Source organism: Ipomoea nil, unplaced genomic scaffold (genome assembly GCF_001879475.1).
Source record: "Ipomoea nil cultivar Tokyo-kokei standard unplaced genomic scaffold, Asagao_1.1 scaffold2926, whole genome shotgun sequence".
NCBI lineage: Eukaryota > Viridiplantae > Streptophyta > Magnoliopsida > Solanales > Convolvulaceae > Ipomoea > Ipomoea nil.
The window spans coordinates 2,055,213-2,075,561 of NW_017619354.1; the positions used below are offsets into that span (position 1 = coordinate 2,055,213).

The following is a 20,349-nucleotide window of genomic DNA, read 5'->3' on the forward strand; positions in this document are numbered from 1 at the left end:
CTCTCCTCCCGGTCCCACAAAAAAACAATTCATCGTGCAAATTAAATTTCTTATCTCTCATCTCTCCTCCAAATCATCATCTCTCACCTCCATGTCAATACAAAATAAAAAATAAAAAAAAATCTACTAGTGTGGATGCTCTCATCAATTTGGAATTTTGCACAATTTTTTAGAAGCTAAATAGGAAAGAGATGAGGGAAAGAGAAATGGAAGGAAAATGGGGACAAAAAAAAAAAAGGAAAACAACAATTGTCAGACGGAGGAGTACAAATTTATGCGCCCTTTAGGCCCAAGACGCGCACGAAACCAGCTATTACTCTCATTCATTTCTCTCCTTGGGGCCCACAAAGAAATCATATCTTGCCAGAGTTATAATTTGCTTCTCCCTCCTTCTTCTTTCGGATACACCTCACCATGGGCTCCACAAAAAATCAACAAAAATTCACTAGTGTGGATGCTCTAAGGTTGATGTGACTTTTTATTTTTATTTAAAAAAAAAAACAAAATGCACAGCTGAAGAAGACACTGACCATGGCGCTTGGCCACGACATCATTGTTCTGACAAAGATGGTGGTCATGGCGTCTTTTTTGCCTTTGTCCAGTATATATGTATATATTAATGTATATGTTGAATTTGTACCCGTCTGAATCGTCTTGTCATCTTCGTCATCTGAATTATTTTCTTCCCAACCATATCTGGAAGAAGACGAAGATTTCTTCTTCTGGTCATCTGCATAACAACGAATAGCGCAGTGTAGAATTAATATTGAAATTTACCAAAGCTCTCTCATGTACTATCACTTTTCAAATGCAAATAAGAAATTAAGAATAATGATGAATTTAATTAATCCGGAGGGTCCGAATTATTAAACCCAATAGATAAGGGAAATAGTAACGAGACAAATGTGTGTCACGGAGACAATGTCGTATTAATAGCAAAATGGTAAGTTGATTACAACGGGTGTAATGCTATTACAATAGAAGATCAAGACATCTAAAGTGACAAAACCAATACTCTTATATCCAAAAGAAACTCGTAACTCCCCCTCCCCAAGAGGAGGGGAGGGTTACAATCGCCCTTGACCACGTTCGGTCTCGCGAACGGACGCTCGGGTGATCGACCGAGGCCTTGCCCTAAGGCAAAGCCAAGCCCCCGGGCGAGGTCAACACGGGACTCGACCCTGGGCCCCGGGTCCAACCGAACCCGTCTTGCTCCGCTCCACTAGGTCGAATTTCTCTGGTCCTTTTCTCAATATATCCATCAAATAATTTTTTTTTTTTAAAAACATTGCAGATCGAACTGAAATTAAAAGTTTGACAATGTGGGGAAAACTATTTATATATATAAAAAAAAGACAAATAATTATTTTTAAAGAACTAGATTTCGTTTAAGAATTTGGTTAAAAACACCTATAGAAGGCTCGAGCTCGCATTCAATCAACATCAAATCAAATTTTGCATTCAATAAACATTAAATTTCGCATTCAATAAACATAAAAATTTAGAGAATTGAATTTCATTCATACAATCTTCTCCTTCTAGCCGTCTTCACCGAAAATACATGCTAAAAGCCTAGTACTACTCTAGGAACACAGATTTGGGAGACGAAGACGACCAAGAGATAATCGGAAGAGAATGATAGATATGGGAGAGACAAATCAACTTATAAATATATTTAAATATAATTGACACATGATAATTGATAATTGTTCTGATAGGAGATAGCGAGTCAGAAGCTCCAAAGGGAGAATTATAATTTTTCTGATAGGAGATCAGAGCGTTTTGGAATTTTTCTAATAGGAGATCAGAGCGAGATCAGAGCGTTTTGAAATTTTTTTGATTTTAGAATTTTTCTAATAGGAGATCAGAGCGAGATCAGAGCGTTTTGAAAATTTTCTGATAGAAGATCAGAGTATTCGTCCACCGGGTTTTGATCAATTTGTACCGGGTTTGATCAATTTGTAAATTCTTCCTCAGGTGGTTAAAAGAATGAAATTAGAATTATCGAAGCAAGAACTTTGGAGAATTGTGAATTTTTCTTTTTTTTTTGAAAGGAGATTAGAGCGTTTTGAAATTTTTCTTGAAAGGAGATCAGAGCATTCGTCCACCGGGTTTTGATCAATTTGTACCGGGTTTGATAAATTTGTAAATTCTTCCTCAGGTGGTTAAAAGAATGAAATTGGAATTATCGAAGCAAGAACTTTGGAGAATTGTGAATTTTTCTTTTTCTGATAGGAGATCAGAGCGTGTTTGTTTTCCTTGGAGATTGAAAAATTCGTCCACCGGGTCTGATCAATTTGTAAATTCTTTGATCAATTTGTAAATTCGTACATTTTGTAGCTAATAAGCTTTCTTTCAAAGAAAGGCAGAGTAGCTGTAATGAGATCCATATCCCTGCACCACATTTTGGATGTTTGAAACTAAACAGTATTGCCATAACACCGAGTTTGGGCAAGTTTTCGACATGCACAACAAATTTAAAAACAAACAAATTAAACTCAAACTAATAATTCCTGTTTGTTATGAGAGTATGGATTGAGGACTTCTCTATAATGCACTTTTTTTTTTTTTTGGATCTATATCATATCAAAGAAAGTGTGCACAATAAACACATTGCACCATAATACACAAAGAAGTATGTGCACAATCAATATAATGCATTGTATCATATAAATTGTCTTGAATTGTATATCATATGTAACCCTAACTAGAGAAATCAAATTTGAATAAGTCTATAACCCTAACCTGTAACCAGAATCCAATCTACCAGTTATACCTATCTTCTAGTCAGAACGAGACTTTATTATCTTCACGGTAGCGCCTGGCCTGTTGCAGTAATAGGGCGAGCTTTTCGGCTTGCTCATCATTGGATATGTCATTTTACTCAGTTTCTTCATCCTCTCCTTCGCAACCTTGTTCCTTGCACAATAAGGAAACAACTTCTCATCCAAATCATAATCATAGCCATCGTCCTCGTCATAGTCTTCCTCTTCGTTGTCAATATCATAATCAGGGACATGGCTTAAGGTGCTTAATCTGGATTACGTAGTGGAGATTGACTGTATCAATGTTGTCAATGGCATCAAGAACCAGTTTATGCATTCTTCGTTTGACCTTATTATTCATGATGTTAGAGAAATAGCTAGAACTTTTTCAAATTTTTGCTTTTTGTTTGTTAAACGGTCCGCGAACAGGGTCACTCATTTGTTAGCCCGGAAGGCCTGGTCTAAGTCTGACTGTATGCACTGTTTCTCGGTATCTCTCTTTTCCATTGTTCATGCTCTCGAGCTAGACTCTATTTAATCTAATATATCCTTTCGGTTTAAAAAAAAAAGTTTGGTTTAGTGCTTTTAGATTTTTATTCATATTAATGCTGTGAATGTCATTATATTAGGATTGATTCCTTGATTTGTTGCTTTTCTATTTTTAAAACATTTATTCTCATGGCTATATAACCAAACATCAATATTAATAATCATTCCAATTCCACCATACTACCAAACATGCAAAATACTTTTATCAAAATTCATATCATTACTAAGTATTTGATTCTTATTTCGATTTTAATTTTAATGTGCGAACCAAACACAACCTTAGTTTATTGGTTGGATACACATTGCCATTATGTTAAGTGTTAACATCGAATTATTAATTAATGCATACGTTTGCTTAAAGGTTTTTGTCTTATGTCAAGTCCAATCAATCAATAATAACCTAATATGGTATGACATAAGTGAACATAGCGTTTAAGCCAAAGCCAACTACGTTCATAATTTGAGCAACTCAAACCGGACAAATTAAATATTAATGTATGTTTCATTCTGTACGTTCATTAAAATAAGCCCGCATCCATGATCTAGTTTCACCTAAAAGATTTCATATACATTAATACATACGTGTTATTAATTACTTTACCTTAACAACATAAATTAATCAATGAAAAACATAAAACATCTGCTTTATATAGTATCTTCCCCTATTGAACGTGATTGATTATCTTTATATAAACTCTTAAGTTTAAAATATTTTAATGAAATATATTTTATAAAATAAAATGTCAAATTTAATATAATTATCAAATATTAGGAGTGATGATATCCTAGAAGAATGATATACTAAGACTCTGTTTGACAAACCTAGTTGAAAAGCTATAAGTTAGAAGCTGAAAGCTGAAAAAGAGCTGAAAGCTGAAAAGTTATAAGTTCGGAGCTGAAAACTGAAGAGCTGTTAAGCTAGCTGTTATAATTAATAGTGTTTGGTAAAATTAATTTTTTGATAAGCTGATAAATGTAAAAAGACTAAAAAAGACATTTTCATAAAATTTAAATTAGTTTGTTACATATCAAAATTTAACATTTTGTCTTTAAAAAAACAATTAACATTTTGTAATAAAACTATTAGCATAATCATGATTTAGCATTTCATAATGAAGTAACAATATTGTTATAAATCTCATAATGATAATAATAATAATAATAATAATAATAATAATAATATTTGCAGATAAAGGAGAAGAGAAAAAGATTTTAATTGGGAATGGTAAATTATGTCATTTCTTTAAAATAATAAGGATAAAAATGGAAAAAAGTTAGGAAGCTAGGGGCTTATTTTGAACTAGTGTTCCAAACTAAGCTCTTATTTTAAGTTTGGAGCTTATTTTGAAAACATTACCAAGCTTATAGCTTATTAATAGCTTAGAATAAGCTATAAGCTCCTAAATAAGCTCTGTTTGACAAAGCCTAAATTAAGTAGGGGATCAGGCCATCGTTATACCATTGATTAATCACGAGTATCATGATATACAACTAACATATGATGTATTTTCAGTTAACAAATTTTGTATATTTAATTATAATTGAATATACATAATTTTTTAAATTGTACATATATAATTTAAATGTATATTTAATTATAATTGAATATACATAATTTCTTAAATTGTACATATATAATTTAAATAAGAATTTACATCCTTGATTTACGATATAATTTACCTTTTATCAGGCAAATATAAATAGTGATCGAATGGGGTTAAAATAAAGAGATTTACGGAACCGTCAAAACGGAACTCCGAGAAATAGGCCTTTTTCTAGCCCAATTATGAAAAGAGGCCTAACCAAACACGCGAAGGAACTGCCGCACCATAATCCAATCAGACATCGGCACTTGTCCGTTCTCTATTGGCTAGAGGTTGCCTCCTATTCGAAGCGAACTCCCTCCCAGAGTCCCAGTGGAAGCATGGCAGATACAGAGATACATACATCGCCTTCTATGTATATATATATATATATATACACGCCCTTTTGTATGCCCCAAACAACAATCAACAATGGCTTCCCGTTTCTCTCTCCTGTTCTTATGCACCCTCCTGGCGACGACGTCTTTGGTGTTTGCCGAAGACGACGGCGATGACATTTTCATCCGTCAAGTAGTTGGGGACGGCGACCTGTTGAGTGCCGACCACCAATTCACCATTTTCAAGAGGAAATTCGGCAAAGCGTACTCCTCCGATGAGGAGCACGATTACAGGCTCTCGGTGTTCAAGGCTAACATGCGCCGTGCACAGCGACACCAGCAGCTTGACCCTTCCGCCGTCCACGGTGTCACTGAGTTCTCCGATTTGACTCCCACCGAATTCCGACGCAAGTTCCTCGGTTTGAATCGCAGGCTTAAGTTTCCGGCTGATGCGGAAACAGCTCCGATCCTTCCCACGGATGATCTTCCGTCTGATTTCGATTGGAGAGACCATGGTGCCGTTACGCCTGTTAAGAATCAGGTTAGCATTCATGCGTGTATATAACAAACAATTCATGCGTGTATATAACAATTTTCCTTCTTTTTTACCCCCAATTTTGAGCTTCTATAGCACGTAGAATGTTTGGTAATCTGCTTTTTCCTGTTGGTATATGAATTCCGAAAAATTATTTAACTGGTAATTGAAAATTAGGGCACCTGCGGGTCGTGCTGGTCGTTCAGTACCACTGGAGCACTGGAGGGTGCCAATTTTCTGGCCACAGGGAAGCTCGTGAGCCTTAGCGAGCAACAGCTTGTGGATTGTGATCATGAGGTCTGATACTATACCCTTTTCACTTAACAATCGCATATGTTTTTTTTTGGCACTAATATAAGCTGGAATTATGTTTAGTGTGATCCTGAAGAAGCTAGTTCTTGTGATTCTGGGTGCAATGGCGGGCTGATGAATAGTGCCTTTGAATACACACTCAAAGCTGGTGGACTTATGAGAGAAGAAGACTATCCTTACACGGGCAATGATCTTCAAGTCTGCCAATTTGACAAGACCAAGATTGCTGCTAAGGTTGCTAACTTTAGCGTTGTATCCCTCGACGAAGATCAAATTGCTGCAAATCTTGTCAAAAATGGTCCTCTTGCAGGTTAGTCATAGACCCATAGTTATGTGATTTATTTTTTTTCTCATGAATTCATTGGTTGCTGATACTTGCGAGTATTTGGATGCAGTGGCTATCAATGCAGTGTTCATGCAGACTTACATCGGGGGAGTTTCGTGCCCATACATATGCTCCAAGAGGCTGGACCATGGTGTCCTGTTGGTGGGTTATGGTTCAGCAGGCTACGCTCCCATCCGGTTGAAAGAAAAACCATATTGGATCATCAAGAACTCGTGGGGCGAGAGCTGGGGAGAGAAGGGATACTACAAGATCTGCCGGGGTCGCAATATCTGTGGAGTGGACTCCATGGTTTCTACTGTTGCAGCTGTTAACACCCCCACTTCAGACTAGCAGGACAGGACACGTTCTGTAAAGTAGTTCTGTAAGATATTGTTTGTTTGCAAGCGTCTCACAGAGAGCCACACAAAACAACATACTATGCAAGTGTATTCATTATTAGATTTCATCAATCTATTTCTCAATTTCGTCAACTCTGAAATACAGTTCATGCAATTGTTCTGTTTTTTGATTGATCCACTGAGCTGAGAAGCTTACATATATGGATAGCTTATATCTCATACTACCAAGGTCAAGGTCAATAGAATTACCTTCATGTAGTAGGTAATGATTGCACCACTGTTGATTCTTTTCCTTGTTAAGCAAAGTGAAAGTGAACTTGTACCCATCTTCCTTGTAAAACACACAAAAATTAGAATGATAATGGAAACTATAACAGCCCGAGCCCGTTTTGGTTCTGTAAAAGATTTGAAGGGGATTGGAATTGAAATTTTATAGAAAATATTTCAAGAAATTATTGGGAATACAAATTCTATTATTTGGTATTTTGGTTGGATTTGTAATTGTTGGTATTTTGGTTGGATTTGTAATTGTAAAGAATGAGAAGAAAATATTTTTCTCATTCTTGAGGAAAACATCAACCAAACAAAAAGAAAATCTAGTTTTCCTCAAATTAGGAAAACATTTTCTATCATCCTCAAATGGAAACATAACATTTTCCATCCAGCCATAATATTAACATCTTTAATATAATCAGCAAACATCTCCCAAGTCTATAAGAATAATTTGTCTGTAATATGAACATCTTTAATATGATCATTATTGGTATTACTATCAAATTCTCACGAGTCTTAATCGCTTGCAAGCACCCACTAATCTCTTTTTTAGCAGCAATACTTCAAATGAGATTCATTGCTAAAAAAAACCTCTCCTATGGAATGATCAATGATCAAAGTATCGCTTGCAAGCACCCACCAATCTCTTCTTTAGCAGTAATACTTCAAATGAGATTCATTGCTATGGAATGATCAAATAGCATTGAAGTTGCAATGATGGAATGATTTTGAATACTGAAGTTGCAATGATGGAATTTGGAATTTTGAATACTGAAGTTGCAATGATGGAATGATTTTGAATACCGATTCATTGCTAAAAAAATCTTTCCTATTTTTGAATTATCAAAGCAAGAACTAAAGGGAGGAATTTAAAAAAATCTTTTCTATTTTTGAATTATCAAAGCAAGAACTAAAGGGAGGAATTTTTTTTTTTGAATTATCAAAGCAAGAACTAAAGGGAGGAATTTTTCTGAACTAAAGGGAAGAATTTTTCTGATAAGAGATCAGAGTTGCAATGATGGTGAATGGTGATTTTGAATACCGATTCATTGCTAAAAAAACCTCTACTATCAAAGCAAGAACTGTATGAGAGTTTCTGTGATAAGACAAGCAAGAACTTTATGAGAGTTTCTGATAAGTATAAGAGAATTTTTCTGATAAGAGATCAAAGCGTTTTTCCTTTTGCAAATTTTATCATAGTGCAAATTTTATCATAGGAAAAGTTGACTTATCAAAGCGTTTTTCCTTTGCAAATTTTATCATTAGGAGAAGAGGAGAAGTTGATCGTTGATTCTCTATAATACACTTACTATATAAGTGTGCACAATAAACACATTGCATCTTTATAAACACATTGTGCCATAATACACAAAGAAGTATGTCCACAATCAATATACCTAGCTAAGTCTATAACCCTAACCTGTAACCCGAATTTTCGAATAAGTCTATAACCCTAACCTGTAACCCGAATTTAATCTAAACCTTATTATCTTCACCCGGAATTTAATCTAACGAGACCTTATTATTTTCACGGTAGTGCCTGGGCTTGGCTTGTTCTTGTAGTAATAGAACGAGCTATTACCTGGCCTGTTGCAGTAATAGGGCGAGCTTTTCGGCTTGCTCATCCTTTGACATGTCATTTTACTCAGTTCCTTCATCCTCTCCTTCGCAACCTTGTTCCTTACACAATAAGGAAAGGACTCCTCATCCAAATCAAAATCGTCCTCGTCATAGTCTTCCTCTTCTTGGTTAATATCATAATCAGGGACATAGCCGTGATCATTTTTGTAGTCATTGAGTCCAACGGGCGCAACATCAAGTGCGACGGCGATTTGGGCGGGCGAGGGAGATCCCGTGGAGACATCCGGATACGGAGATCCATGCAGACAGAAATAGTCTTGTTTCAGCACAGTTTCACCAACGACAGCCTCTGGTTCGATGCCAATTTCAACGTCGTCGCCGTCAACGAAGACTTCGAGGTCTTTATCGTTCGGGGAGTAGTAGGCTTCGTGATCATCGTCGTCGTCGGAAGGGATCACGAACTCCCAGGAAGACAAGTCCTCGACGAAGTCGTACTCGTCGATCCCCGGCTGAGATCCGGCCACCTTCCTCGAATCTCGAAAGATTCTCATCAACATTTTCTTTACTTTCATGGATTGTTCGGCTATGGTTAGAGTTCTGAAAGGCTGTGGTGGTTCAGTATTGAGAAATGCGGGTATAAAAAAGCCTTTTTTTAATGCCGTGGAGCCCACCATCCGTATACTCGATAAGAATTCTGCTGTTATATGGATGGAAACTACAAAAATATTTGGAAAAAAAAAATAGAGTTGTTATACTGTAGAATACAATGACTGATTTTTGTGAAGTTTAGAATTGTTATTGAATACAATGACTTGGGGTCAAAATTGTGGCAAATTATATCGAGTATCAGGGTGCATAATGCATTGTGTGTTTTAAATAGTTCTTTTTTTTGAAAATTCTGTTTCTTATTTTTGTCGTTAATTTCTAAAAAAAATGTGCATAATGCATTGTGTGCTTTGAACAATTCTTTTTTTTTTTTTTTTAATTTTTTTGGAAATTCTGTTTCCTATTTCTGTTGTTAACTTCTAAAAAAAAAAATCTTGTTTCGTATGTACAGAATTGTATAGTAGAATACACATAAACTCTTAACATAATACACATAATTTAACATAATACATAATACACATAAACTCTTAACATAATACACATAAACTCTTACCTTAATACACATAAACTCTTACCATAATACACATAAATTCTTACCATAATACACAAACTCTTAACATAATACACATAAATATAAGTGTTAAAAAAATTAAAAAAAATTGTAACTAGATTGGACGGACGGAACAGTGTCCATCGTGTTAACTCCCCACCAATTTATAAAAACGTCGTCGTTTTGGGCCAATATGCACAATACATTATGCACCGCCAACTTATAAAAACGTCATCGTTTTAGGCCAAGACGCACAATACATTATGCGCCGTCTTAAATCTTAATGCACGATATAACGATTGCAAAATTCACGTCATTGTAGTTTGACAGATTTATTTATTTATTTAGAGAAAAGGCCAAATAGAGTATTGAATTAGAGACCAAAAATTAATTGAGTCACTGAATTAAAAAAGAGTTCAATTAAACCATTTGAGATAAGAATTGACATATGATATCAAAATACTTTCTTTATTTTATTGATTGTTGAAATCTTTTTTGGTCCAATAACTCAATTGGACTTTGTTCTCTTTTTTCAGTGAACTATTCGACTATTTTCCTTTCCTTTTTAATAAATGAACCAATGAGGTTTGCCTTAGTCGAGAGGTAATGTAGTTTAAAGAAGGGTTTGGTTGGAATTTTTCCAGTGAACATTATGAACTCAAAAAGTAACAGACGTGAAATCCAGCAGTTTGAGAGAATTCCTTATACAAGACATGTGCACAATGATACCTTATGATTAAGTAAACAAGCCAGGGAGGAAGGTGAGAGCAGGAAAGAATATATTAAAAGAAAAAAGGGCACTTTGAGTAAAGGCAAGACATGATATGAATATTGTAGGACTCGGATTGCTTTATGTAGCTTTACTGTGCAGTGAAGAAACCATATGCCCTTCATCTCCAAAATGGAATATGATTGAAGTTTTTGAGCCCAAGACATCCCAATTTGTGAACAAATAGAGTACTGCTCCTTACCCCTGGCCCTGGAGTACCTGCACAATCTCCTCAGCTCTGGACTGAATGCCTTTCAAATACTCGACAAGTACCCGTTGCTCGTAAGAACCACCTTGCTGAGAGAGAATGGGGGAGAGGTAAATCATTGGGGAACTGACTTATGAAATACTGGAAAACAAAGATTTCGAAAGAGTATATATATGCCTACCGTCCGGATTAATGTCCGCTCGATTCGCTTATTAACAACTGCATACAATTCCTCTGGTGAGATTTCACCTTTGCCCACAGTCATTCCATCTAACAACAGCCTATTCCATTCTTCTTCTGGAGCTGCATCAAAATAGCAATAGTCCATATTGTGTCATTTGAACATGGTAAAACAAACAGGGCAAAATGTTATGATCCTAACTGTAAGAGAAGAACCTCATTTAATGATTTGCAACATGGGATCAAGTGATGAACTAATAGGAATAAGTTCAATTATAAATAAATAAAGAGTTAATACCCAAAATGGTCCTCGACTATAATGGCTTTTCTCAATTTCGTCTTAAACAACTTTGGTGACCTAATGTAGTCCTAGACTTTTGTGTTTTTGTTTAATTTAGTCCTCCGGGCTCCGGTTGTCATTTCGTCTATTTGGTGTTAAATAGAGGTACAATTCAATAATTTTAATATTGGCATCTCTTTACTCCTAGACCTGCTAAGTGCGAAATCCCTATTTCTTTTACAAATTACTCCTATAATCTTATTCCCAAACCTGCGCATATACAATTTGATTCGTAGGTATGGGAGTAATTCTGGTAGTAATTCGTAAAAGAAAGAGGGATTTTGCAATTCACAGGGCTAAGAGTAAAGAGAGGCCAATATTGAGATTACTAAATTGTCCCTTTATTTAACACCAATTTGACGGAATAACAAACGAGAGACTAAATTGAGTAAAAACACAAAAGTCTGGGACTACATTAGGTCACCAAAGTCGTTTAGGACGAAATTGAGAAAAACCACTATAGTCGAGGACCATTTTGGGTATTAACTCAATAAATAAATTGTAAATTAAAATCAGGCAAATATATATCTCTCCAGGATTGCTGGAAGAGGTAATTGTTTGGCCTACCTCAAAGATTAACACATACACAGCATGGTTAGTTGTTTTCTTGCAAAAAGGAAAATGAGTTTACCCCCATTTGGTGCCACTATGTTGATCTCCAACCAGAGAAGTTATTATACTTGTATAATTAGATTATGACTTATATCATCATATATTCATATGTACAGCAGACTGCAGAGTAGAAACCTTTAATTATGGTCTCAAGAAACTGTTCAGCCTTTAAAATCTCATCCCCTGCACCATAAACAATAGCAAACCTCAATCACGAGCAATGGATATTGGCTAAGAAGTTTAACGTGTGGAACAAGTGTTTCACTTTTCTCAATGAAGATTTTAAGTTACGGATACCAAATGATGAAAATTGTGAACCTATAAATACAAAGTATGAGTGCAGCTTTAAAGTTACCTTTTCTAGCAAAACTACGCTTAGAGAGAACTCTAGAAGCATAGAGCTGCAAAACTTTTTGCAGCATAGCTTCAAGCCCTGGCTTGTCCCCATCTTCTTTTGCCTATAAGTTAATACATAGAACAAGTTAGGATTATAAATAACCATAGTTTGACTAGGATAACTAGTTGAGCATAATTTGCTCTAGGATTCAGTTTCACTGCTCAGCAGGCAATTGTTAGATCTCTTGATCTCAAAATAACAAACAGAGATGGTTGCACCTCTGATAGGCAAAATGGTCCTTGGTGTTTATGGAATTATTATAGCAGGTTGGCATTGGGCCAAGCTACAGGAAATAAAAATAACCAAGGAAGGAGTTTGACTCAAGTGACGAGCAATCTTCATTTATAGCTGGTGGTTGATTAGATGTTAAGCACTCGACAACTAGGGAAAATGTAACATACAATATTTGCAAAATAAAATCCAGTTGTAAAAAATGGTAACTTAATTTTACAGGCAGAAAGAGGAGACAAGTAATTAACACAGTTCCAATACAAGAATCTTACATTCCGTAGTTGTGCATTGACTTCTGACAGGAATCCTTCATCTAGTTGGCCTTCTTGCTCCCTTTGATTTAATTCCTGAAAGTTGCCCAAGATATCAAACCTATTAAAATCACAAAGAGTACTAGTAACATAAGCAGAATGCAATGAAGAAGTGTATGATGGCCAATCAGAAAGTGATGCTAAATGTGACAATTGGTAATAGAGTAGTCAATAATGAAAAGAGAAAGTTGATGGCAATGGCTTGGATGGAGAAGTAGAGAACTGTGATGGGAAGTTCATCATGCATGCTAAACTAATATTAAACAACACCCTTGAAGAACAAGCATACTTTCTCCATAAGGCTGAGAGCTTCAGGATCCCTTGGGGGCCAAGGAATTTCATCCTCTTCCTGAGCTGCAGGTCTTAAGATGGCTTTGAGCACATCGGTAGCTGACTCTATCTTTTCCTACAAGAACCAAAATCAGTAACACACGACACATTATAGCGGCTTTCAATATGGAATAAACTCCAGACTAACAACCAACTTTTTTTTTCTTTTGTAGTTTAATCTTGGGGGAATGGAGAATAAAGAAAGAAAATGGAAAAGACGTCACTTTATTTCATTTAACTGGTAAAAATTCTTCTCTCTTAGAATGCTATTCGACATTTATTTGAAATGAGGAGAGAAGAAACCATACATATGTCTTGTGAACAATACTATCTACCAAGCTCATTAAGAATGATGCCAATTCTTCCAGGTCTTTCTGCAAATGCAAAGAAAAAAAAAAAAGGTTTATTCACAAGGCTAAGAACTGTATCAGAGGTGTGCATAAACAGAACATTATCTGGGGTAGATACGTGCTTTGTCATCTTCAGATTTGCAGTTATCTGCTCTAGCCGCTAGTCTTATCCAAAAGCTCTCATTGAAAGAAAGGACATTCTCCACAACGAGTTTCTGAAGCTGCTTCCAAACCAACAGAAGGAAGGCTTAAGATAGACATATTGTTAGAATTGAAGTTAATTTTACAAAGACAAGGCCTATTCCACTATGATAAACCTATTTCACTCCCACTTAATGGCTACTAATGCATTAGTTTTCACTTTTCACACATTTGTGGTAGCAAACCTCACTTAAAAAAGTGGCTGAGGGTTTTAGAATTGAAGCAAAAATTAACATCACAATAGGAATGGCTGCATTTCACTTACTTCCTTATCATCTGCAGCCCTCAGCATATCTATAAGCCTGTCCATTTCCACTGTCTTCCTAAATGAGTTCTCAGCATCTTGATTGGCTGCACAAATCAAAGTTCTCCTGCTTATTTCATAAAACAATCAATCTGATAATCAATATTACTCGTAATTAGTATCTATAAAAGAGAATTCCGTGACCTTAACTCAAATTACCTCCGGTTCCACTTGACAAAATTTCTATAAGGAATCGTATTCAACTTCTCTCTCCTAACAAGTCCACTCCACAAACAACGCTGCAACGAGAAATGAGCGATAAAAGTAAGCAAAAATTCAACGTAAGATAATAGAGGACTGCGACTCTGCGAGAGAATTACGGGAAAACGCAGCGGCGATGAACGAAGGAAGTGCAGAGTAGACGGAGGCGACGGGGTAGCGAAGAATGTCGCCATTTTAGTACGGTTTTGATCGATACGGTAGAAATGGCGGGAGAGACAGGCGTCTACCATATCCCCGCGACTCTATCCTTTGCCTTTGGTCACCAGATTTCGAGTGGTCACGACCGACCTTGAGATAGTTTGGGCTCGGACCCAAAACCACTTCATTGGACGAAAGCAATCTGTATCATGGATCATGGTTCATATAGTATTATAGATTCTAAATTGACATATTTAGGTACATAATTTATACTTGGAATATACAAAATTTTATAACATAAGATACAAAAATCACAACATAGAGATACAATTATTGATTTGTTTCAGGTACAAAATTTATATTATTAAGGTATAGACTTTCATAACACAAAAAACTAAAAAACGCATAACATAAGATACATACATATAACCAGAATTTATAGTACATTACAAACCCTGGTTCATCGTATAAGAATTGATACACATGGGTCAATTATATCTATTTTACAAGTTGGTCCTTAACATAAGTATATTTTAAGTATATTGTAATTTCTTTTAGTGTCTCGTATGATAATAAAAATAAAAATGCATTACATTAATAATAAACATGTATTAAAATATAATAAACTCTTTTCAAATAAACATATATCAGAATCCATCTAATAAGATAGTCCGCGGTCCATGGTATAATTTGCCCGCATAGGTAGTGAGATTTTAAATGAGTGGATAGTTTTTTTTAATACAAATGAGTTGATAGTTTTTTTTTTTTTTGAAAGTAAATGAGTTGATAGTTTATTTCAATTGTATTGAATTTTTTTTTACCAAAGTATCAATATTCTTACAACTTATTTGATTTATGAAATAATTTAAAAAAAAAATATGAATGTTATTTTATAGTAAATGTAATATATAAGGAATAAAAGAAAATTTCAGTTTGTTATTTACTTTATTGTAAAAAGAATAGACTTCATAAATTAAAATGTACCATACAAATTAAATAAAAACTACAGAGCATTATTTTTCCTTCACAATATTTCTTATCCAATTCTAAAATACGGACAAGTAATTTATCGTTAAATACAAATAATGTTCATTCTTGCCTAGGTTTTACAATGTACAATGCCTTTTAAAGACTTACCTTTGAATTCTTTTTGTCAAAGTTGTAAGTGTAATTATACTTGGATTTTTAATACTTTCAAGTATGAAAATTATTGAATATACTAGTATATATCCTCTAGTAGTATATTAAATATCTTTTTACTTTGAGTAGTTTTATTTTCATGTATGAAAAATATTTTGTTAATTGCTTTCTTTGTATGATAAAAAAAAAAGTATCAAAATGATTTTTTTTTTTTTTTGAAAGCTAAAAATGAATATTTGATGTCGAGTATATTTATTTATGGGAAAAGGGTCAAATAGACCCTTTAACTTTTGATGAAAAAGCAATTAAGCCCTCAAACATTAAAAAGGTTCAATTACACCCTTGAACTCTTTAAAGTTGTGCAATTAGACCTATTTGCAGGTAATCAACAGATTAACATGTAAAAAAAATATATTTATTTTATTTTATTTAATTTTTGCCCGCCGGCGACTGTTCTGGAAAGTGTCCTACGTCGCCTCCTTCCAGGCTGGAAGGAGGCGACGGCGATTGCCTCCTCCTTAACTGGAAGGAGGAGGCAAACGTCACCTTCTTCCAGTCTGGAAGGAGGCAACGGCCGCCTCCTTCCAAATCGGAAGGAGGCTGGAGGCGGCAACGTTGCCTCCTATGGGAGGTGGCCGCCGGCGTCATCTCCTCCTTCCGGTCTGGATGGAGGCAGGCGTTGCCTCCTTCCAGACTGGAAGGAGGTGACGTTTGCCTCCTCCTTCCAGTCTGGGAGGAGGCAGCCACCGTCGCCTCCTTCCAGCCTGGAAGGAGGCGACGGAGCCTCTTTCCAGATCCGTCGGCGGCGACAGACAAAAAGTAAATAAAATAAAATAAAAATATATTTTTTTAATTTTTTTACCTGCTAACCTGTTCATTACCTGTAAATAGGTTTAATTGCACAACTTTAATAAGTTCAAGGGTGTAATTGAACCTTTTTAATGTTTGAGGGCCTAATTGCTTTTTCATTAAAAGTTAAAGGGTCTATTTGACCTTTTCCCTTTATTTATTTATACAAGTTTCTAGTAGTAGTAGCAGCACTGTCCAAGCTCCGTATGGCCCAGTAGTACCATTGTTTTATCGACCAAACTCCACTAATCATGTGAGATGTTGGAACTTGCATATTGGAATTCCGTGACCTTAACTCAAATTACCTCAGGTTTCACTTGACAATTTTTCTATAAGGAATCGTATTCAACTTCTCTCTCGTGACAAATCCACTCCACAAACAACGCTGCAACGAGAAATGAGCGATAAAAGTAAGCAAAAATTCAACGTAAGATAATAGAGGATTGCGACTCTGCGAGAGAATTACGGGAAAACGCAGTGGCGATGAACGAAGGAAGTGCAGAGTAGACGGAGGCGACGGCGTAGCGAAGAATGTCACCATTTTAGTACGGTTTTGATCGATGCGGTAGAAATGGCGGGAGAGACAGGCATCTACCATATCCCGCGGCTCTATCCTTTGCCTTTGGTTGCCTCGAGTGGCCACGACTCGCCTTTAGATAGTTTGGGCTCGGACCCAAAACCACTTCATTGGACCAAGGCATGAGCATGGGTCAATTATATCCATTTTACGAGTTGGTCCATAGTATAACCAGGGACGGAGCCAGGATTTCTAGTGAGGGGGGCGAAGAAGCAAACATAAAATAAGTTTAAAAATGTTTAAATAGAAGGTCCAAATACAAAATATCAAATAAAAATACGATTCTAAAATACAAAATACATTATATATTATAAAACAAAGTTTATGATAAACTATGGGATAATACTCTTATTAGCAAAACAAAGTTCACTGCATCATTCTGCCATTCACTATCCTTAGAAAATTTAGTTACACCAGAGTGGGGAAACAAAATTAGAAAAATTAGCAAACACCAATATAATCTATTCACTGCCATTCAACAATTGAAAATTAGCAAGTATTCAAGTATAAATGTATTCAAGATTTCAAGTAACACCAATTGAAAATTAGGCCATTCGGCCATTCACTGCATCATTCGGCCATTCACTGTCTTTAGAAAAATAAGGAACACCAAACCTACCCAACTCACATTCATAAATCATAAATTCATAATTGATTAATTGATAATTCATAAACTAATAAACAAATTCTGAAATTCATGTATTCAAGTATTCAACAAAACAAATACATTGAATTCATTAAAATAAAATTTGAGTAATTAGAAAAATTAGAGAAATTAGGGCAAAAATAAGAACCTGAGTAGTGAGCATTGGGAGGACTGAGGAGACGAGTTTCCGGTCACAAGGAGCGCTAAGAGGCGGTGTTGGTGGAAGCCGGTAGGCCGGGACGGAGATGCGCCGGAAGCCGGTAGGTCGGGACGGAGATGCGCCGGAAGCTGGTAGCGGCGCTGCGGCAGAGAATCAGAGACGAAGACAGAAGCGACGCACGATCTATCTGCTACTTTAAAACTGAATAGGTAAAATATATATATACATATATATATATATATATAATACAGCCCCAAAACCACGTCGTTTTGGGGCTGTATCATTTTTGGCACTGCCCCCTCCCCCCCTCCCCCCTCTCCCCCTGAGTATAACAATCTTGTGTAGACCATACTATTAATTAATATACATTTGGTGTACTTTTAAAATATATATTATATTCAGAAAAATATATTATTTGAGTACTGAAAGTATATATATATATAAATTTATATAATGTACATTTAGTACACAAATAATGTACTTTTAGTATATTAAAAATATATTTTTTGTTATAATACACACAATGGGGGTGTTTGGTTATTGGCTGATCAGCCATTTTCCAGCTGGTTTGACCAATTTTGGCTGATTGACTTGGTCAACCAGCCAAAATTAGTGTTTGGTAAAAGAGCTCGTTGGGACAGCTGATTTGGCCAATAAGCTGATTTTCAAAACGCTGCTGGGAGCAGCGTTTCTACTCCAGCTGATTCAACTCCTCCTAAAAAGCCCAAATTATCCTTGATCTTCTCCAGACAAAACAGTTTGATCTTCATCCCAAAACTCAGTATATTCACAAAAATTAAAAGTAAAGAAAAAACAATGAAAAATACTACTAACCCAAGTCAAGAAACAAGTTAACCCAACAAGGAAGTCATCTTCATCATCGAACTCAAAACATACAACAAATCTAGATTTTTTTTAATTCACAAATTAAAAGGAAAAAAAACAACAACCACAATGGGAAGGACTACCAATCTAAGTCAATAAATGAGTTCACCTACATTTGCCATCTCCAATCGCTGGTTCGTCATCTTTGATTTCGTTGTTTTCTTCTCCTTTGCCGGCTTTGCGTCTCGCCTTCTTCGCGTTCAACCGTGCAGAGGAAATCAGGGAAAATGGTAGGGATTGCTATTTGGAGTGGGATGGAAAATGGGTTGTGATTTTAAGTGGGTGGGCTTAATAATAATAATAACAATAATAATAATACTAATAGTGAAATGAATAAAAAAATAATACACTTATGTAAATAAAAATAATATATACACTTACGAATACAAATGGTGACTCAAATTTTAGAATCATTAATAATAATAAATACAAATAAATTGTAAAAGTAATTAAAAAAATTAAGAAATTAGCACAATGTCCTTAAAGGTCATTTTACATACAATCAACTATCAGCTATCAGTTAATTTACCAAACACTTTTCTATAACCCTTTAATATAATCAGCTGGTCAAACCAGTTAACAGAATCAGCTATTAGTTATCAGCTAACACAATCAGTTATCAGTTATCAGCTATCAGCTGATTGCCAAACACCCACAATATATTTTTAAGTATAGGGTAATCTTTTGTAAGTATCTGGTATGAAAAAAAGGTTTGTGAGTGTCATGTGTCAGAAAAAAGAATTGATAGAGAGATATAGAGATGAATAATTTGATAGATGAAAAGCGGGTTTACTTCAACAGAGCCTTTCTTGGCAACATTTGTCCAATCCTTAGCAGCAATATCAGTTTTCCAATCGAAGTCTACAGTAATGGTGATTGGAGGCTTATGATCTGCGGCAAAGAAACAAGCCATGTAGTCCTCGGCTTCTGCTGTCTGAAATGCAAATTGTCCATCCGGCACATTGTCTGCATTGTGATAGCTATTCCCATATGTAGAAGTCACCTAACATCATTCAATAAACACTCTCTCCATTATGGATTACTAATCCTAACAACAGCTTCATACTTAAATCAAGCATTTTAATTGGTTAGATCAAGCAACGGTTTTATACTAAATCCATAACAACAACAACAACAACACACCGATCTTGGGCAATGTCAAATCCGGCAAGAATAGCATTTCAACACCAAATAATAGTATTATTAAGGGAAAAAGATTAAAAATAAAAAAGGGAAAATCGGCGAAATTAACTCACTCGAGCGGTGATTTTGTGAGTATCGGGCAAAGGGTATCCTTCATTAGGGTTGACTATGTGGTACTTGCCAACGGTCATGGTCTCATGGAGTTGCTTTTGATATCCTCAGCTATGCATTTGGATTTACCCGATTCCAGATCGAATCGGAGCCTTTTCGATTGGGTATGGCTTCAACTATTCATGCAGCCCGTCAATTAGTGAATCATCGACATATTTTAGTGAATGGTCGTATAGTAGATATACCGAGTTATCGCAGCAAACCCCGAGATATTATTACGTCGAAAGATAACCAAAAATCCAGAGCTCTGATTCAAAATTTTCTCGAGTCATCCCCTCATGAGGAATTGCCAAACCATTTGGCCCTTGACCCATCCCCATATTATAAAGGAGTGGATTTGGGTGAAGAAGAGCCCTAAGATCAGATCCAAAACGAAAGCGCTGATATTTGTCCTCATTTTTTGGTGAGA

At 35.6% G+C, this 20,349-nt stretch overlaps 4 protein-coding genes across 7 annotated transcripts; 1 reads left to right on the forward strand and 3 right to left on the reverse strand.

The window, feature by feature from the left end:
- Nucleotides 1-2,638: 2,638 nt before the first annotated feature.
- On the reverse strand, nucleotides 2,639-9,310 carry LOC109161863. 2 transcript variants are annotated; one of them, XM_019310408.1, is made up of 2 exons: nucleotides 8,622-9,310; nucleotides 2,639-2,821 (listed from the first exon to the last, which is right to left on the reverse strand). In XM_019310408.1, the coding sequence occupies exons 1-2, from the start codon at nucleotides 9,292-9,294 to the stop codon at nucleotides 2,784-2,786; spliced, it is 711 nt and encodes a 236-aa protein (XP_019165953.1). In that variant the 5' UTR covers nucleotides 9,295-9,310; the 3' UTR covers nucleotides 2,639-2,783. The 2 variants fall into 2 exon arrangements, with proteins under 2 accessions (XP_019165953.1, XP_019165952.1); XM_019310407.1 differs by having other exon boundaries at nucleotides 2,639-3,017; nucleotides 8,809-9,309.
- Nucleotides 5,299-6,931, forward strand: LOC109161861 (cysteine protease RD19A). Its single transcript, XM_019310402.1, has 4 exons — nucleotides 5,299-5,776; nucleotides 5,948-6,067; nucleotides 6,146-6,392; nucleotides 6,478-6,931. The coding sequence occupies exons 1-4, from the start codon at nucleotides 5,330-5,332 to the stop codon at nucleotides 6,756-6,758; spliced, it is 1,095 nt and encodes a 364-aa protein (XP_019165947.1). The 5' UTR covers nucleotides 5,299-5,329; the 3' UTR covers nucleotides 6,759-6,931.
- Nucleotides 9,311-10,400: 1,090 nt separating the features above from the next.
- On the reverse strand, nucleotides 10,401-17,931 carry LOC109161862. Of its 3 annotated transcripts, XM_019310405.1 has the most exons (12): nucleotides 17,730-17,931; nucleotides 16,825-17,127; nucleotides 14,169-14,248; nucleotides 13,971-14,076; nucleotides 13,627-13,725; nucleotides 13,463-13,528; nucleotides 13,114-13,230; nucleotides 12,786-12,860; nucleotides 12,241-12,343; nucleotides 12,021-12,068; nucleotides 10,935-11,056; nucleotides 10,401-10,842 (listed from the first exon to the last, which is right to left on the reverse strand). In XM_019310405.1, exons 2-12 carry the CDS (start codon nucleotides 16,954-16,956, stop codon nucleotides 10,744-10,746), a joined length of 1,047 nt encoding a protein of 348 aa, XP_019165950.1. In that variant the 5' UTR covers nucleotides 16,957-17,127; nucleotides 17,730-17,931; the 3' UTR covers nucleotides 10,401-10,743. The 3 variants fall into 3 exon arrangements, with proteins under 3 accessions (XP_019165950.1, XP_019165949.1, XP_019165951.1); XM_019310404.1 differs by lacking the exons at nucleotides 16,825-17,127; nucleotides 17,730-17,931 and adding an exon at nucleotides 14,330-14,532; XM_019310406.1 differs by lacking the exons at nucleotides 16,825-17,127; nucleotides 17,730-17,931 and adding an exon at nucleotides 14,330-14,531 and having other exon boundaries at nucleotides 13,971-14,056.
- Nucleotides 17,932-19,342: 1,411 nt separating this feature from the next.
- On the reverse strand, nucleotides 19,343-20,018 carry LOC109161866 (transmembrane emp24 domain-containing protein p24delta9-like). The gene is made up of 2 exons (XM_019310413.1): nucleotides 19,883-20,018; nucleotides 19,343-19,629 (listed from the first exon to the last, which is right to left on the reverse strand). The coding sequence occupies exons 1-2, from the start codon at nucleotides 19,958-19,960 to the stop codon at nucleotides 19,348-19,350; spliced, it is 360 nt and encodes a 119-aa protein (XP_019165958.1). The 5' UTR covers nucleotides 19,961-20,018; the 3' UTR covers nucleotides 19,343-19,347.
- Between the last annotated feature and the right edge of the window lie 331 nt (nucleotides 20,019-20,349).

Excerpts from the sequence above, each read along its gene's own strand:
- LOC109161861 (XM_019310402.1), top strand. The coding sequence starts at position 5,330 with ATGGCTTCCCGTTTCTCTCTCCTGTTCTTATGCACCCTCCTGGCGACG. Across the intron at positions 6,068-6,145 it reads TTGTGGATTGTGATCATGAG|TGTGATCCTGAAGAAGCTAG; the intron begins GTCTGATACTAT and ends AATTATGTTTAG. Across the intron at positions 6,393-6,477 it reads CAAAAATGGTCCTCTTGCAG|TGGCTATCAATGCAGTGTTC; the intron begins GTTAGTCATAGA and ends ATTTGGATGCAG.
- LOC109161863 (XM_019310407.1), bottom strand. The coding sequence starts at position 9,294 with ATGGTGGGCTCCACGGCATTAAAAAAAGGCTTTTTTATACCCGCATTT. Across the intron at positions 3,018-8,808 it reads ACAAAAATGATCACGGCTAT|GTCCCTGATTATGATATTGA; the intron begins GTCCCTGATTAT and ends ACCTTAAGCCAT.
- LOC109161862 (XM_019310405.1), bottom strand. The coding sequence starts at position 16,956 with ATGGTAGATGCCTGTCTCTCCCGCCATTTCTACCGCATCGATCAAAAC. Across the intron at positions 14,249-16,824 it reads CATCGCCACTGCGTTTTCCC|CGTTGTTTGTGGAGTGGACT; the intron begins GTAATTCTCTCG and ends TTCTCGTTGCAG. Across the intron at positions 12,344-12,785 it reads TCAATGCACAACTACGGAAT|GCAAAAGAAGATGGGGACAA; the intron begins GTAAGATTCTTG and ends ATTAACTTATAG.
- LOC109161866 (XM_019310413.1), bottom strand. The coding sequence starts at position 19,960 with ATGACCGTTGGCAAGTACCACATAGTCAACCCTAATGAAGGATACCCT. Across the intron at positions 19,630-19,882 it reads CTCACAAAATCACCGCTCGA|GTGACTTCTACATATGGGAA; the intron begins GTGAGTTAATTT and ends GAATGATGTTAG.